General features: G+C 38.9%; 1 protein-coding gene across 8 annotated transcripts in view; it reads left to right on the top strand.

Moving 5' to 3' along the window:
* TENM3 (teneurin transmembrane protein 3) overlaps positions 1-17,097 on the top strand; it is a 495,594-nt gene that overhangs the window by 388,986 nt on the left and 89,511 nt on the right. For 5 of the 8 annotated variants that reach the window (XM_089525431.1, XM_089525426.1, XM_089525427.1 and 2 more), the window contains 3 exons: positions 12,836-12,862; positions 14,658-14,675; positions 15,590-15,736. In XM_089525431.1, coding sequence (XP_089381557.1) covers positions 12,836-12,862; positions 14,658-14,675; positions 15,590-15,736 — 192 coding nt within the window. The remainder of the gene's footprint in view (positions 1-12,835; positions 12,863-14,657; positions 14,676-15,589; positions 15,737-17,097) is intronic. The other 3 variants (XM_089525433.1, XM_089525429.1, XM_089525428.1) reach the window with 1 other exon arrangement.

Raw genomic sequence — 17,097 nt, 5'->3', positions numbered from 1 at the left:
CCAGCTTTTGTGCTGAGCCTGTGAAGGTCTCTGATACTACTAGGGGTTCTTTGAATGGAACATACATGCATGCCCATTTTTCAACCATCCATTTAACCCTCCATGTATTCAGACGTTGTTGCCTAAGAGAGTAGGACAAAACATAGTGGGTTGAGATTGTAGAGAAGTGAGTTTAGCTAAGAGCTAAAGAGGCTTAAGAATAACATACCAAAGGAGAGGGTTGTTTGGCATCGGAACTAGCCTGCATTGGGAGATGATGGGTTCTCCTTTGATTGAAGTGTTTAGTTAGAATCTAGATAGCCACCTGTTCTTACATTCTTTATTGCAGGTCCTTCATTGAGCAGAAGGTTCAATAGATATTCCAAGTCACTTTGGAGTCCCTGAAGCCACTCCTGACCAAACCAGATTGGGGCTGCAGCAACTGCATCCCACGGCCACAATCCGGCTTTTTGCCAGCTCAAAAAGAGAAGGCAAAATGCTGCTCCTTTTTGAGCCAGCAAAATGCTGGCATCTCCCGTGGCTTTGCAGTGTGCGGTGTGCAAAATGCACATTTTAAGTCACATTTATGGTTTTAGAATATACCAGTGCATTTGTCTAAAATAAAATCCATTTTATTCCTATATCTGTTAAGCCTGTTTAGTTACTGCTTTTCTATTCTGTGCTCTGTCTTAACATTTAGAAATTACAGTGTGAGAACATCATTTGATATCTAATATGAGCAAGATGTAGCTATTTATACCCTACATTAGAGGCCATAGACTGTGTGTGAGGTATTCACTTGTCCATTACACATAACAACCATTTGACAGAAAAGAGGTTTTAGATCATTGCTTTTCAAACTATCTCATATGGGGGACCAGGAACTTTTTTTTAGTGGGCCAGCAACTGCTATCATATTTGTGGCCATTGACTACAATAGTTTCTTTGTTTCCTGGAAACTCTCCAAAGACCAGAAGCTGATTATTTGTGAAATGGCATCAGTCCATGGGCCACCAGTGTGAGTAACATTACTTTAGATGCTACTTGGTGGTACTTTGTTTTCTTTTTATAAAAAAATCAAACCAAGGATACACTACGGAAGAAAGGAAACCAAGGCTGTAACTTTTAATATGTGTTTTCAGCCATGAACTATTTTTGTTAAGAGATTTTAAAAGTATAATAAATCATTTTTCTCCAAAGAAAAAAAAAGACTCTGCATACAAGATGAATCTTAACATTTTCCTAGATAGGAACAATGAATACATTTGTGTTTTCAATTTTACATTTATAAATGCAACAACTTCTGTTCGTTTTCTTCTTCATATTGAGCAGAGGATCAGATGCTAAAACTATCTGAACAAAGCTTTCTGATCAGGTTCAACCTTCCCATTAGGCCAAGTGAGGGAACTGCTGTATAATTTCTATTCACTTTCTTCTCCATGTTGAGCTGAGGATCAGTTGCTAAAACTACCCAAACAAAGCTTTCTGATCAGCACCAACCTTCCTGTAAAATTTAGCTTCTAGTTCATTTTTGTACATGGAATTGGGGGTGGGGTGGGGGTCACGATCTTGTCCTTTACATCAAACAGCAAAACATCTGGACTGTCTCCATTTCTCATAAATGCTGTAATGCCAAGTACAGTGGGCTCTTGATATCCACAAGGGTTTGGTTCTAGGTCCCCCCGTGGATACCAAAATCTGTGAATGACCCGAGTCTTATTAAATACAGTGCAGTAGTAAAATGGTGTCTCTTGTATAAAATGACAAAATCAAGATTTGCTATTTGGAATTTATATTTTTAAAAATATTTTCACACCTTTGATAGTTGAATCCGTGTATAAGGAGTCCTTGGATAAGGAAGTCTGACTGTATAATGTTTGTGTTCATTTCATCAGAGGGACTCAATTGGAGTTTATATTTCACTGAATGTGTATAGATGAAATAACTCTACTGAAATGGAGTGTACATTTGCATATACTCTCCGTCTGTTTATTGGAAGGCCTCTATCTCAGCTTTTACTGGATTTGGCCAGTTTACTGTCTTTGGAGTGTTCTTCTATACTGTTCCAGAATAAACTAAATTAGGTCCTCTGTCTAAAATTACAATAGGGTGCAATCTAAAATGTGCTGAAGTTTCACTTAAATCAGTAGAAGTAAATATGTAATTATTTGCTCAAGCTTAGGTGTTTGGGGCTTTTCTGCTTAAAACTAACTGACCAGCTATGTGGTATAGAGTGATTCTTTGTGCTGTGCTATTGTTTTTTGCAATTTAGCTGACATATAATGTGGTTAAATTAAATAACACTGATAGAAACCCTATAAAAGTGAATGCTTCACCAGCTGCTTTCCCATTAAATGTTTTTAGCTGAACAGAATTAGCAAATTATGTTGATAGGGAGTGCATTATATGCAACTGTTGTATTAGTGCCTCAGTTTTAAAAGCTTCATAATTTTTCTTTCCATATACAAGATTATTGTTGGGGTAATTTACATTGCAGATTAGAAAAGTTGCATTAGAATTCTGCTGCATTCTGATTTGTCAACACCCCTTTTAAAGGAAATGTGCAGCATTAAGTATGGGTGGGTAGGACCATCTGTTTATAGAACTTGCCTGCAGTGTGATCACTTGAAGTCATGAAAGGCGTTACAGCTGTTTAATTGTTATAGTGTGGAAACAATTATCATTCTGTCCAGAGTTAATATTTATATACATATGCATGTGGTTAAATGTAAGTGGTGTCAGTGTCATTAAGCAGCCAGAGAAGAGATGGATTAGGCATGCGTGCTGTTTTTACCTGACTATAAATATGTATTTTAGAAACTAGCTCAAATGGCAGTGAACAGTCAGCAGATCATTAGCTCCTTCTCATTGTATGACAAGGTCACCTTAAGAGACATGAACAGCACGTATCTAGCCCTTGCCTGAGTCCTTTTGTTCCAATAAAATGTTTAAGCAGGTTAGAATGAATTGACCATTGGTTTTGTAAATCTAGGTGCAGCATTAGTGGAAACATCTTGTGGTAGAGTAATCTGAGTTTCCTGAATCATCTTGGAAGGAAGGTCAGATGCCCTAGCATGGTAATATATAGAAGCTGTGTTGAATCTGTAGGGGAAGATGACAGGGCTAGATTACTAGAGGGATTCCTTATGATTATGCCTTGAAGCAGGACTAAATGCGGCCGCCCGATTCATCGGGCAGGCCGTGTTGCCGCCGGGAGCTTTGCCGCTGCAAGGCTGCAAACGGGCTTGGTTGCGCCCCAGTGTGCCTTGCTGGGGTGCTCAGGCCTGGGATTGGTGGCCAGGGTGGAAATGGGAGGGACATCCGCCTCCCGAGGCCTCTCCGGGAGGCATGGGGTCCCTCTCCATGGTCTCCCCGGGACCTCCAGGGCGGCCGATTCCTCGACTGGCCTTGGGGGGGGGGCAACTTCCCTCCTGGCTCCTCCCACATACTGGCTTATTTAAGGCCACATGGCTTCCTGCTTGGAGCCATTTTGCTGCTTGCTGCTATTGCTGCTCGATGCCATCTGCTGCTTGGCTCACCCACCCACCCTCCCTTGGGTGCGTGGTTTTTCATGTCACAACTTCAGGGGCGGCAGCATAGGTCATGGATCTGGTGGGCATGGTTTCCAGGGCTGTGTAGCACTGGTTCGGGAGTCCCTTTGGGACGCGGGAGCGCTGAGGGCATGTGTTATGGCCATTACGGGGGCCACAGCGTGACAGCGTCTCCTGGTGACTAGGGGCTTGATTAAATACATGCGATTGGATGGTTGCATGGACAAATATATGGCGTTCCCTTAGCCCCTAGGCCATCCCGAAGTCTGGCCGTTACCAGGTATTACAGTTCATCATACAACAGCGGGTTGTATGATAATCCAGATCCAAACCTCATGCTTTGGGCCAACCCTACTTTGCTAGCTGGTTGCTTAATAAAGTTGTGGCCTTTCCTCCATATTGTTGGCTCCTGTTTTTCTTGTAGCGGCGGCCTTCCAGGCAATTTGAAGTAATGCAGGTACCAAAGCTGTATGACAGTGAAATCTATACACAATATTACACACATACACACACATCACTGTATGTAGTTATTACTAATCAATAAATTCTGAATTACGAGCAATTGCTGTCTGAGTATAGTCACCCCTCCAAGTCTGTAGACTTGGAATTGGTGGACTTGACAATCCGCAGAAGGACTCTCCCGCCACTGAGGTGAATGAGGTGTGCTCCTGTGGTGTGCCCTATGCACAGGAGCTCACCCCATTCATTTCAATGGGGCTTGATTATCTGCGAGTCTCCTAACTCACGGGGTGGTGGTGGTCTAGAACAGATCCCCTGCAAGTTAGGAGGGGTGACTGTATTGGTGAAGAGGAACATGCAGCATCTTCCTGAGTCAGCAAAATAAGCTGCAAAATAAACTGTCAGAGTCTTAGGAGCACTTGTCTTTTAAAGAGTTATATCCTTCATGTTAATATAAAACAGAAGTGAGTACGTTGTGGCCATCTAGATGTTGTTGGATGACAACTCCTATCATCTCCCACTACTAGCTGTGCTTGTTAAGGCTGTTGGGCGTTACATTGTAATAACATCTGGATGGTCATAAGTTATGAAGTCACATAATGCATTACTTCATATAATTCTCACAAGATATTCAAATAGTATGTAGCTTGCCTCTTTTATACTGATAGGTAACAATTAATAAATAAAACCATCATCCGATTTTGGTGACTATTTATTAGAATACTAATACAGTCTAATTCCATTTTAAAAGATGCAACACTAACAACAATTATGTTACCAGACACAAAATGAGAACATAGAACTTTACACAAGTAATAAAAAAAGTGGTTCTTAAGATTTAAAATTGCAGACTTGCTGTGAATACATTGGAGTTAGCAGCAGCTATTGCACAGGAAATTGATAGATATATAAGAGGACAGCATGTTCGAAGAATACAGCTGGTCTGGCACTCTACAAACTATGCAAGAAAAAGTGCAATCTATTACAATTGTAGGTTCAAATTCAGAATAATTCTTACTGCTGCAGAATTAGAAAGTGAAGAGTAAGCGGTCTTTGTAAGAAAACTAAAGGACTCTGTCAGCATAGAACTTTGAACAGTTCAGAAAAAGATAAGTATTTTGATTTTTTAAAAAGAAGATTCTCATACAATACCTAATATTTTCAGGTTTGACAAACAGGTGACTTTACATGACTTTGTTCGTAGCAATGTGATATTAACCACAATTAATTGAAACATTTAATTAATTAAAAATTAATTGAGTTTTCATAGTAAGATAGTCTAATTAAACTGCTGTTACAGGCTCACACATTTTTCTACAACAAACTGACTGTGCATTATAGTATGTCATTGACTTTTTAGTCTTGTAAATGATTTAGCATTCTTTCTTATTGTTCTGAAAAGACATATTCATTTGTGCCTATCTTTGTGCACCAAGTGCCCATGTTTGGTGTTCATCTTTTTCTTCCTAAATTGTTCTTTCGGACTTCAGCCTCCCAGATCATCCATCCAACATAGCATGTGGGTTGGGGAATTCTGGGAGTTGCAGTCCAAGAAGTAACTTTTGCAAGCTCTGGTCTGTTTTTAGCTTACAGTGGCTTTGCACATTAGTCAGGAGTTTCACAAGGGAGATAGATGCTTTAGTGCAGTGGTTCCCAACCTGTGGGTTGGGACCCCTTTGGGAGTCGAACGACCCTTTCACGGGAGTCGCCTAAGACCATCGGAAAACACATATTTGCATGTAGCGATGGAAAATAATTGTACGGTTGGGGGTCACCACAACATGAGGAACTGTATTAAAGGGTCGTGGCATTAGGAAGGTTGGGAACCACTGCTTTAGTGAGTCTTGCATCCTCTTTCCATTCCTCTGGTGATGTCCCAAACCACATTTATTATAAGGATACTACAAGCAAAGTATATTAGCCATTAATTTTGCATAATGGGTTATTAAATGAATGATCAGAAAACTAACACTCCAGCCCTAAATGTTTATGCTGGATTATTAAATAAATGATCACAAAACTAACACTCTAGCCCTAAATGTTTATGCTGGATTATCTGCTTATAAAATTATAGTAATACCCTTGCTACACCAATCTAGTATCATTTAGCAAGCAAGTATGTGTCATCCTATCCACATCCTAGTTATCAACAAAAGCCAGTCAGAGTAATCCTTATGCATTTTAGTCATTTTTTATCCAATTAAATATATTTTCCTTCTTTTTAAAAACTAAATTGTCCATCTTTTTACATATTAAATGCCCATGTTCATTAACTTGTTTTTCCAACTGTACAACAACATTAAAGCCAATATAATGATATGAAGCTCTTCAAGGACTATTTTATGTTAATAATAATTCAGCAAGGGCATTTCCAGTTTCTCAGATATGTGTAAGAAAATACATTATACATTTAATAGCCTGGGCTGACAAGCTGTGTCATTATGTGCTCTGAAAGTGGAGAAAGTGCATACTACTGCACTGCTACTCACTTGTAACAACTACTTAGAGGTAGTTGCAATCAAACATGGCAGATTGAATGGCACTGGTATAAATGAATCTGGAGAGGTTAAACTACCTGATAATTTTTTCTCTCATCCATCTAATTCTGGCCTAGTGGCGCAGGGGTTAAATGCCTGTACTGCCACGGGGTGTATGATTTTTGTGTTTGAGCCACTCACTCAAAACCATAAATTTGCAAATTCATTAATATCTGGGGCTCAAGCTTGACTCAGGCTTGCATCCTTCCGAGGTTGCTAAAATGAGTACCCAGTTTGTTGGGGGCTATTAACTTACAGTTGTAAACAACTTAGAGACTGCTTAGTTCAGTATGAAGCAGTGTATAAATGAAGGTGCTATTGCTATATAAATGAAGCTGCTATGGGATGAGGGTGATTTCTTCTGAGAGAGTACCAGCAACCAACCCAGTTCTGTCAACAGAGCACCTTGTGTTGGTTTTCAGTTTCCCTTATGTGACAGTTGTTCTTCCCGTTCCTCAACAGTCATACAACACCTTGTGTTACATGCAATTGGCCATTGGATTTTGTATTACAGGTTTGCTATTGCTAGGGAACCATATTTATATTCCACTAAATAGCCAGCAGGAGTTTTTAATAATGGGTCAATTATTGCAACCCTGACCTGACATTTGATCTGACAGTCATCTTAAAAAGCTATACAGAAATAGAATAGTTAGTGTTTTTCTTTTTTATTGTAGCCCTAGACAGAAAAGATCATGGTAAGTAAAATATCTCATAAAGGATGTGAATAAACTAATATGAATATGAATTTGTAATACTGCATTGGAAATTGTGTCACTGCTATAATCCTTTATGACAGGATAATCAGTAATAAAACAGTGCAGCGAGTACCAATTAAGGAACATCAAATCACTGGGCATGCTGTTCATGCTGATTTAAAGAGGAGATGATTGGAATAATGGATTTAATATATACTTCTTTGCAGACTGTAGCTATTCTGTCATATCTACAGGAGCAAGCATATGAATAATCTAAGGAGGATACCTACTTACATCTCTGATGGAAGACTAATGAAAAGCTTTGCATTTTAGAAAGCCTTCATTAAGACCTGTTGTTAAAAACATACTAGTAAATGAGAAATTTCCTGCTCACTTTAACAATTTACTGCAGGAGAAACCACAATGAAGGGTTTTTTAAAATGTTAATTAGTTGCGAAAGTTATTAAAAAACTTTTGTGTAATCTTAGGTGAATCCAGGATATTTCCCCATCATTTAATACTAGTATCCTGCTCAAAATTCTAACTAGGAATGTGCCAGCACATAACTGAAAATGAGTCTTGTTCTCATTAGTCTCAGCCAGGTTTGACCTGGTTCAACCCAGTCTTGCAGTGTAAAAGAACATACTTACATATTTTTCTAGCAAAAATGACAGTCACACTGCACATTAAGAGAAATGTGTATTCACTACAATTAACACTTTTTCCCCTCACAGCAGGATTTCCTCACAGATTAATGCTTCAGCACCTGACTTGCAAATTAAGCCCATGTTTACATTCCAAAGATCAATCACAAAACAAAACATGGTAGATGCAAGATTTGCAGTTATGGATAGTTACACGTTAGACAAATAAACATGTTTTACCACATGAATAAGCACCTCTTCTAAACATCTGCTAAACATTTTGTCTGGTTTTGTCTAAACATCTCAAAGACTCCTAAATTTTGATACTGAAATTTGATTCTATTCTTGGAAGTGAGATATGAAGTGAAGAAGTTTCTTAATACCATCTATACCTGCTAATTCTCACCTCCTCATCAAACTTCCCACAAGATGCTTTTCTCTTCTAGAATTCCTATCTTGTTGGAATTAGGAATTCCATCACTGAGAAAGTTCAGTTTTTATCTTCAGGCTTCCACTCTTAGGATACTGCTTCTACATTTGTTGCTTGTTATTTAACTGAAATAATGGTCATACCAGACTCATCTGACCACTGTTAATCTAAATATTGGTGGACTTTGGGGGTCCCCACCAGCAGTGCCAGTCTGCTTGACATTTGGGGAAATTATAGCTCAAAGGCGGCTTGCGAGAGAGGGTAAATGTGGGAATCTTTTCACCTGTGCACACCAGAATGAAGAGAATGTTCCAGTTTCCATAAATAAAGTGTTTTATTTAAAAATGTGCAAAGGTGCAGGCACATAATAAAAATAGTATGAGGCTTTCAGAAGAACACATATGGAAGACTGGATAGAAAGAAGTTGAGGGTTTCAAAGGGTGATAATTTCCAATTCTGATGAGGGGTCCGTGGAGAAAGAAGTGCTGCATCCAGCACAGTTTAAAGTGACTCAGACTATATCTGAGGGTTACACCGAGAGATCCTGGTCAATGACAACGTGACTAGGACTGGGGTGAATATTTATCCCATTTTGTACTGTTGAGGGTGATCTAATAATAATAATAATAATAATAAAGTTTATTTCTATCCCACTTTTCCAATTTGATCAAAGTGGCGTACAAATTCATATAAAATACATAATAATCAGTACAATCAATAAAACAATATATAAAAACAGCATATAAAAAACTAATACTCAGCCAGCTGAGTGGGGGAATCCAGAAACATGTCACAGTTGATACCAAGATAGAGGGGAAAATAACCAAAGTCACATCTCATGGGGGGAAAGTTTGGGAAAAGAAGAAGGTTTTGAGAGTCTTCTTAAAAAGGTCTAAAGATGTGGTGGAGCAGAGCTCATCAGGGAGATTGTTCCATATTCTTGGGGCTGAGATGGAAAAGGCCCGTTGCAAGGTCCTCACATATCGCACAGTTGAGACCTCCAGCAATTTTTTCCCTGCTGACCTGAGTGTGTGGGGCGGATTATATGGGGAGAGGCGGTCCTCTAAGTACCCTGGGCCCAAGCCATTTAGGGTTTTGTAGGTGATTACCAACACCTTGTATTGAGCCCGGAAGCAAATAGGCAGCCAATGAAGGTCTTTTAAGATAGGCGATATATGGTCTGACCTGGAACCACCAGCGACCAATCTCGCTGCCATATTTTGCACTAACTGAAGCTTCCGGGTTTGGTACAAGGGTTGCCCCATGTAGAACGCATTACAGAAATCCAATCGAGAGGCTACCAGAGCATGTACTACAGTTTCAAGGTCCCCCCAGTCCAGGTAGGGTCGCAGCTGGTGTATCAGCCGAAGCTGATAACAAGCGCCTCTGACCGTCGCATCCACCTGATATGTCAGTTGGAGCGACGAGTCCAGAAGCACTCCCAACCTGCGAACTGAGTCCTTCAGGGGGAGCGTGACCCCATTCAGGACAGGTGGCTTTGATGGCTTTTCCTGGCAACTGGCAAAAGCATCCAGATCAGCTTGATAGCTTTACCATTGGGGTGTCAATGCACTGATTAGATTGAGACAATCCATTGATGGTCAGGCAAGAGGGGGGGATGTAGAAACATAATCAGAAGGTAAAGGGTATTGTTACTGATTGTGTTAACAATTGCTACTTTTGCTTTCTTTGCAAGAGGAAATGCAGAGAGCCTGGTGTGAGGGATAAGAATAGATCATCAAACCCATTTCATTGTCTTAGTTTTAGCTAGGTCTCCTGCATGTCCACCAGTCAGTGTGACTCCTACACATGTGTATATTCTAATTTCCACAGGTATTGTGACCTTGAAACATGCTCTATTATTAATTATGAAACTGCATAGCTAGCAGTGTATGGTATTTTAATACAGGCTATATCCTTTTATCTCAGGATTGACACCAAGATTTTCAAAATAAAGACTAGATTAAATAATGCACTCTACACAGTACAATATTTAATATAGTAGCTTCTGAAGGATGCTGCAACTTTCCTGAAAGTAGTACAGTGGACCCTTGTTATATGCTGGGGTTTGGTTCCAAGATCCCCCGTGGATAACAAAATCTGTGGATGTTCAAGTCCCATTAAATATAATGACATAGCACAATGGTGTCCCGTATGAAAAATGGAAAATCAAGGTTTGATATTTGAAATTTATACTTTTTTGGAACGTTTTCAAACCATTGATGCTTGAATCATTGTATAAAAAAATCTGTGTATAAGAAAGGCCGACTGTACATCAGAATTTTTAGTAGTGCTGCATCACCTACCTTTTAGATGAAGACTTCTGGTCAGTGGCGTCACTAGGGGGTTCAGGGAGTGCGGAACACACTGGGTGACACCCTAGAGGCAGCAACTTCTCTCCTATGTACCACCCCCACCGGGTGACAGCCCCCTTTGGAGTGTCAGCCTGTGTGTCCGCACCCCCCTAGTTACACCACTGTTGTCAAGCCTGGCTTTTAGGTGAGCCCTTGTAGGGCAGGGTTGCTGCCTTCGCTCGAGACTCCTGTGTGGGGGTTACTACCTTCTGAGTCCATCCCCCCCAGGGCTGCAGTGGCCTGGCTGGGTGGGGGGAGGGCAATGTGCTCCCTTCCCCTGCACTGGGTGATGCTAACCTTAATAATTCCACTGCTTCTGATTTCCCCAAATAGATTTAAGAATTTATTTGCCCAAGGTCACCCAAAGAGTTTAATAACATAATATAATAATAATAATAATAATAATAATAATAATAATTTTTATTTGTATTTGTATTTTCCCGCCTCTCCCTGTGGATCAAGGCGGGATTACATCAACAAATTAACACAGTACAGATATAAAATACAATCAATAAAACACTGACGTTATTATTAATTCAATAAAATAGCTAAAACATCTAGACAATTACTTGGTGGTTTGTGTGTGTCTTCCAAATCGCCTGTTGACTTGGGGTGACTTCATTAATTCCATAGGGTTTTCTTTGGCAAGGGATACTCAAAGGTGGTTTTACCAGTTCCTTCCTCTGATATACAGCCTACAACACCTGGTATTCCTTGTCAGTCTCTCATCGAAGTAATAACCAGTGCTGACCCTGCTTAGCTTCCAAGATCAGACTGGATCTGGTGCCTTTAGAATATTTAGGATGGCCTCCTGCTGGGTCAAATGTCATAGTGGGAGACTGGGTGGTGTAGTGGGACGATCCAGCACTGTCCTGCCCACTTTTACATTTGCAAGACATCCATTGTGGGAAGTGGCTCTTTATAAAGCCACCAAGACACAAAGACGTTACTTTGAGAGCTCCTTCTTCAGAACAAGGCATTTTGGGAGCCTTCTTATGTGCACAAGCATGATGTGCACAGGTGGTCTCCATCTGTATATTTTCCATAATTCCTCACATTGAAGAAGAGCCATTCAGAACAATATATTTAGGTTTCAGCTGCTCCTCAGAGAGCAAGATCAGTTCAGAAGTAGTGGCAAACATACAGTTTCATGTCTTTCTGTCTCTGATGAAGGGATTTGTTGCTCTATCGTTGCTTTAAAAGTAATCATATTTTATTTTGTAAGTTGTTTGTTAAAGTGGCATTGTATAATCTAAACCTTACTTCATTTTGATATTTATTTATTTATTTATTTACAGTATTTATGAAGTATTGCTGCTGTCAATATGAATAATATAGTTCAGTATTTTGTATAATTGCCAAGTATATTTCATTATTTGACAGATCTCACCATAGAAAGATGCTAGAAATAGACAACAGTGAAAAGAAAAAAAATCAGGGTCACTTAAGTGCAGCTGAGCTGAAGCTAAATGATAAGAGATTTAGGTCACACACATAAGCACACAGTTTTCTTGTAGAATTTGCTTCCATAAGATGCGATTACAGTGACCAGTGTTTTTAGACATCTTTAAAGGGGATTATAAAAATTAATGGAAGATAAGGCTATCTTATCTACTACCTGTAGTGTCTGTGACTCATTAACTGGGGGAAAGAGTTGCTCTTTTGTTAACTTCTCATAGACATCTGGGTAACAACGGAGGAAAACAGGATGAGGGACCAGATTTGCCTGTGGTCTAACCCAAAAGAGTGTTCTTTTCTGAACTGTACATGACCAAATACATGATATTTCAGTTTGGCCCAAGCCGTAAAGCTCACCTGCTATGTGACTTCTCTAAAATGAACTGAAGATCAGATTTCTTTATTAACTTTTGCTAGATTTGCTGTACATAAAAGATAAGGCACAACAAAATTAGCTACAAAAGAAGCAATAGACTAAAATGGGTTGGGGTTGTGAATGTGGAGAGATGTATTCTTAAACCTTGAGCACCCAGTCACATTGTGTCATAACTTTATGTTTACTGAAGAGAAAAACTTGTACTGTGTAAAAAGTGGTAAATATGCTTATTCTGTAAATTTAAGGCCTCTCTTTTCAACAGTCAGTGATCCTTCTGTGTGTTATTTCTGAATTCTTGTCTTGCATGACCCGTCTTAAATGTCTATCCTTTTTCTTTTTAATTCTCAAGCTCACTATTTGGATAAGATAGTTAAAGGTACTGTATTCTCGCTCTTTCTTGAAATGATTACACGTATCTCTGTGTATATTATAGCAATCATTCCATTAGACTTGGCAGATGCAACATTTTCTTATATCTATTCCATGAATTATAAATTTCATTTATGTTACTTTCCATGTGCCTCCAATTAAAGAGATAAAGAGTTCAAATGTTTTTGTTACCTGTTAACATTTTAACTAAGCAATGTATAAATTTCAATGTATATTGTGTAACTGGATTAGCTTTGATGCTATCAAAAACTGAAGATAATTGTGCATTTGCTGTTTGTGGTTTTTAAGAGTCCTCAAGAATATATTGAAATAAGTGTGTGTGTGTGTGTGTGTGTGTGTGTGTGTGTGTGTGTGTGTGTGTGTGTAAAATTTCAAACCAGTGGTGCTGTTGGTCAGGATCTAGTCACTCCCTGTCATGCATTGATAGAGAGCATTTCCATACAGGGATCCTGAGACTTAATTTCTCATAAGGACCATTGATGCTAGGCTTTATGAGAGATGAAAGTGACTGTCACTAGAAGAGGAAACTGAAAAGTTGTGGTGCTCCATCAGAACATCACATGTTGTACTTTAAAAGCCTGGCCACTTAAGCTGACAACAAGCTGTTTAAATTTATGGAAGCTCACTAAATATGTGAAAATAATGAATGGCTTCAATGAGTGCTTATTCAAAGATTTTATCTCAGCTTTCTAAGAAATCTGTGTGCAATCAAATAATTAGGCTTTATAAGGGGGGGGGGGTAATATTGGGTGAAAACAGATTCAGCTAATGGCTTATGAGAACAAACCACTAAACAGCAAACATTCCTGTATCTTCAGTTGTGACAGAAGTTTGGCAAAGAAGTGTGTTTTATTTCCCCAATTATCACCAACTTTCCCTTCCCCAATTGCCTTTCTTCTATTCCTTGTTTGTGCTTTTTCATTAGAGTATGGCAATATTCATGGCAACATCCAGGCTTCATATAATTGCTCTTGATTATGTTTATTTGCTGGCAGTGATTTGCCAGAAAAACAGATAAAGCTGTGTGTCCTGGGTAACCAAATGGAATAAAAGTATTTCAGACGTAAAAGCTACATACATCTGTACATACAATTAGAATGTGCAGATTGCAAAACATGCCCCACCAAAATGGGCAACAAAATGTAATCTTAGCCTGGCATGATGACATGATATCCATAACTATGTCATTATACCTTGTCATGAGATGCTACTCTAATTCACTTCCATTTGTAAGTACTAATCTTACTAGAGGCCATGATGCCTGTATAAATAATTGTTTCATTCCTGCTGCATAGGTGGAGAAAGGTTTATGTTAAAAATAATTTAAGCATCAGCTAAAAGAACTGTTTCTTTCAACCATGTTGTTCACCAACAACAACAGGGCTACTACTCCCCAGAGACAGTAGACAGATGAAACTTTCAAAGGTTGTGGCACACTTTATATTTCATGCTGTGTAAAGTTACAGATAACTAATTTGTCCTTTAAAATATCTGATTTGTAGCCACTGATTATAATTCTGCTTCTGTACGTGCTTATGTGAATGTCTTGCCATAGTCCTAGACAAGGAATACCAGAATTCTACATTTCTATCTATTTATCTATCTATATTTTAACTGTCATCATCCTCATATAGGTCATGTTGGCTGCATGCCAGGTTTTCATCAGTAGGAAGTGACAGATAACTGTTTTTGATGTACTGTTAGATGAAAAAAATAGGTCTTGGATATACTAAATAATTTTAATTGTTTCCCAAATTTTCCCTCCTTGCCCATAAAAGCAGACAAGATAGGATATAAAGGTAACAGCACAAAAGCCTTAGGGAGATTGTCACAGAAAAAAAAATCACTCTCTGCTATCTGTCTTGAAGCACGTCACTACCGTGTTTTTGTTCAGTCTATCAATGTTTTATTGTGGTCCTTATGGTATTTCATTTTGTCCGTCCTAAGTAATCAAATACGCACAGCTATTACATTTAGTTGGAAATCCTGTTGGTCCTGTCCCATCCGTATGCAGCCTGAATCCCAATGTTTGTTAGAATAGATGCTAAGCTGCTTCACTATTTCCTGGGCTTTGCTTATTCTGTGAAAAGGAATGTACTTTTGGCATAAAGTATAGTAATTGAAACTGACCTATACTTTGTGCAATTTTTTAATGCACTGTAATTTCACATGAATATACGGCAACTCTGAGACCAGATAAAATTAATGTTCTCTTTTATTGAGTGCAGAGGAGTACAACTACATCGGAATCTCAAATGATTTATTTAAAACTACAAGGACCTTAATGAAATCTATACCATCAAGTGACCAACAATGCATATATGTCAAATAATTATTTGCTCTATAAGCACAAAATGTATATTGTTTTACCTAGAGGCTGTGCTGTGTGCTATGATTGCATTGCCTGCTGCTCTGCCAAAGAAAATGAAAACGTAATTTTGTCTGGCCTACAGGTATTTTAGTTGTTTCTTGGATATATTTTCTGCCTGCACAGGTAAGTGGTGTCTCAAGTGTCAGACCAATCAAAGATGCCACTTAGTTAAGAATTACAATCTCAGCTAATGTTGCTGTTACTCTCCATGTGCAATTACAGTATTTGTGCTGTTCTGAAGGCCTGTTCCCAGTAAGTGTCCCCTGTCTGTATTTTGATTTGATTTAAAGTTATTGTTAAATTTAAATTACAGTCTGTGCATTTTTTTACCTGTTCCAACAGAGGGATGCCCTGGCCTGTGTAACAGCAATGGAAGATGTACTCTGGACCAAAATGGCTGGCATTGTGTTTGTCAACCAGGATGGAGGGGAGCAGGATGTGATGTCGCCATGGAAACTTTATGTACCGATAGCAAGGACAATGAAGGAGGTAGGAGATGCAGAATGAAATTCCTACACTGCTAAAAAGAATTGTAAAATTATCGGCTTCCCAATCAGGTGAAAAAAATACTGCTGTGAGAATGATATGGAGCTTTTACTACCTGTGATGAGATACACGCAGGATTGTACTACAATGTTTATTATCTTCATTTAGTATGCTATCAACACCTTAAGATGTGGTTACAGCAGGTAAAATGTGTACATTGAAATCCATTAGTGAGCATTAGGGTCCAAGTGGTAGTATTTTATCTAAGGACAAAAATACTAGTGTAATTTGCTGAGTTTTAAAATAAAGCTGTATACAAACAAAGATTGGCTGTAAAGTTCACATTTAGGTAAAACCTTCAAAATGTATGTTGAAAAACAATTCAATAGAAATTTCACATTTTCCAAAGATGCATTGTGAGACACAGTCTCATCCCATTGTGTTTGTTGCTAGCACAACTTCTCCTTGGCTAAAGCCAGCTTTGAAATATAGGCCCGGTACATACCTCCGGCGCTGATTCTACGGTTCTGGAGCGTGCAACAACCACATGCTTCGGAACCCTAGTCCATATGGACACCGTCACCATGGCAGCCTCCTGTCCTTACGGGGGCCGCCATGATGATGTCACCGCCATGCAGCGTTCAGACATCACTGACAGGAAGGGGCGTTATGGCAGCACCCCTTCTTGTTTGCAATGTTGCAAAAAAGAAGTTGCTCTAGGCAGCTTCTTTTTGGCGGTGCATTGGTGCTGCAGCATGCGGCTGTTGCAGCACTGACTCGGAGCAAAGATGGGCGGCACAGAGCCGCCCGTCTGTCGAGCGAGCCCCATAGTTCACATTGCTTAAGATCTTCAAGAATGTTTGTGACAGTCCTACCATGATCATACTCTTACTCTCATATCATCATGGTCTTCTACTTTTTCTGCCTTTTCTTCCAACCTCCATTCCATTACTAAACAATTTATCTCTAGTTTGTCTCATTGCATTAAAGAATAAGTCTTTTTGTCAACCTATTCATTCATCTATGGCCGGCATTGTTGCATACAGACCATGGCCATATATTTTGATCTATTGGTATTTATTTATTTATTTTGAGTATTGTAAGGGTGATAAACAGATTTGACATACGATGACGGATGTTTTATGTTATTTCTGCCTCCCATTTCAATTTCAATTTTAATTCTGTTTTACTTTCTATGGTAACTATCTTACATATTACTGTTCAATTGTGTAACCATTTTATTTTTACCTGTTTATTAGTATATCTTTTAGCATATATTGTATACTTTTTAGATATGTATAAGCTGTATACAAGTGGTGCATGTTCTGGTTCTGGTGCATGCTCAGGTTATTCATATGTATCTA

Source organism: Sceloporus occidentalis, unplaced genomic scaffold (assembly GCF_023333645.1).
Source record: "Sceloporus occidentalis isolate IW3139 unplaced genomic scaffold, rSceOcc1.0.p SCAF_5, whole genome shotgun sequence".
NCBI lineage: Eukaryota > Metazoa > Chordata > Lepidosauria > Squamata > Phrynosomatidae > Sceloporus > Sceloporus occidentalis.
The sequence above is the reverse complement of the archived record's forward strand: the minus strand, read 5'-3'. Positions and strand labels throughout refer to the sequence as shown.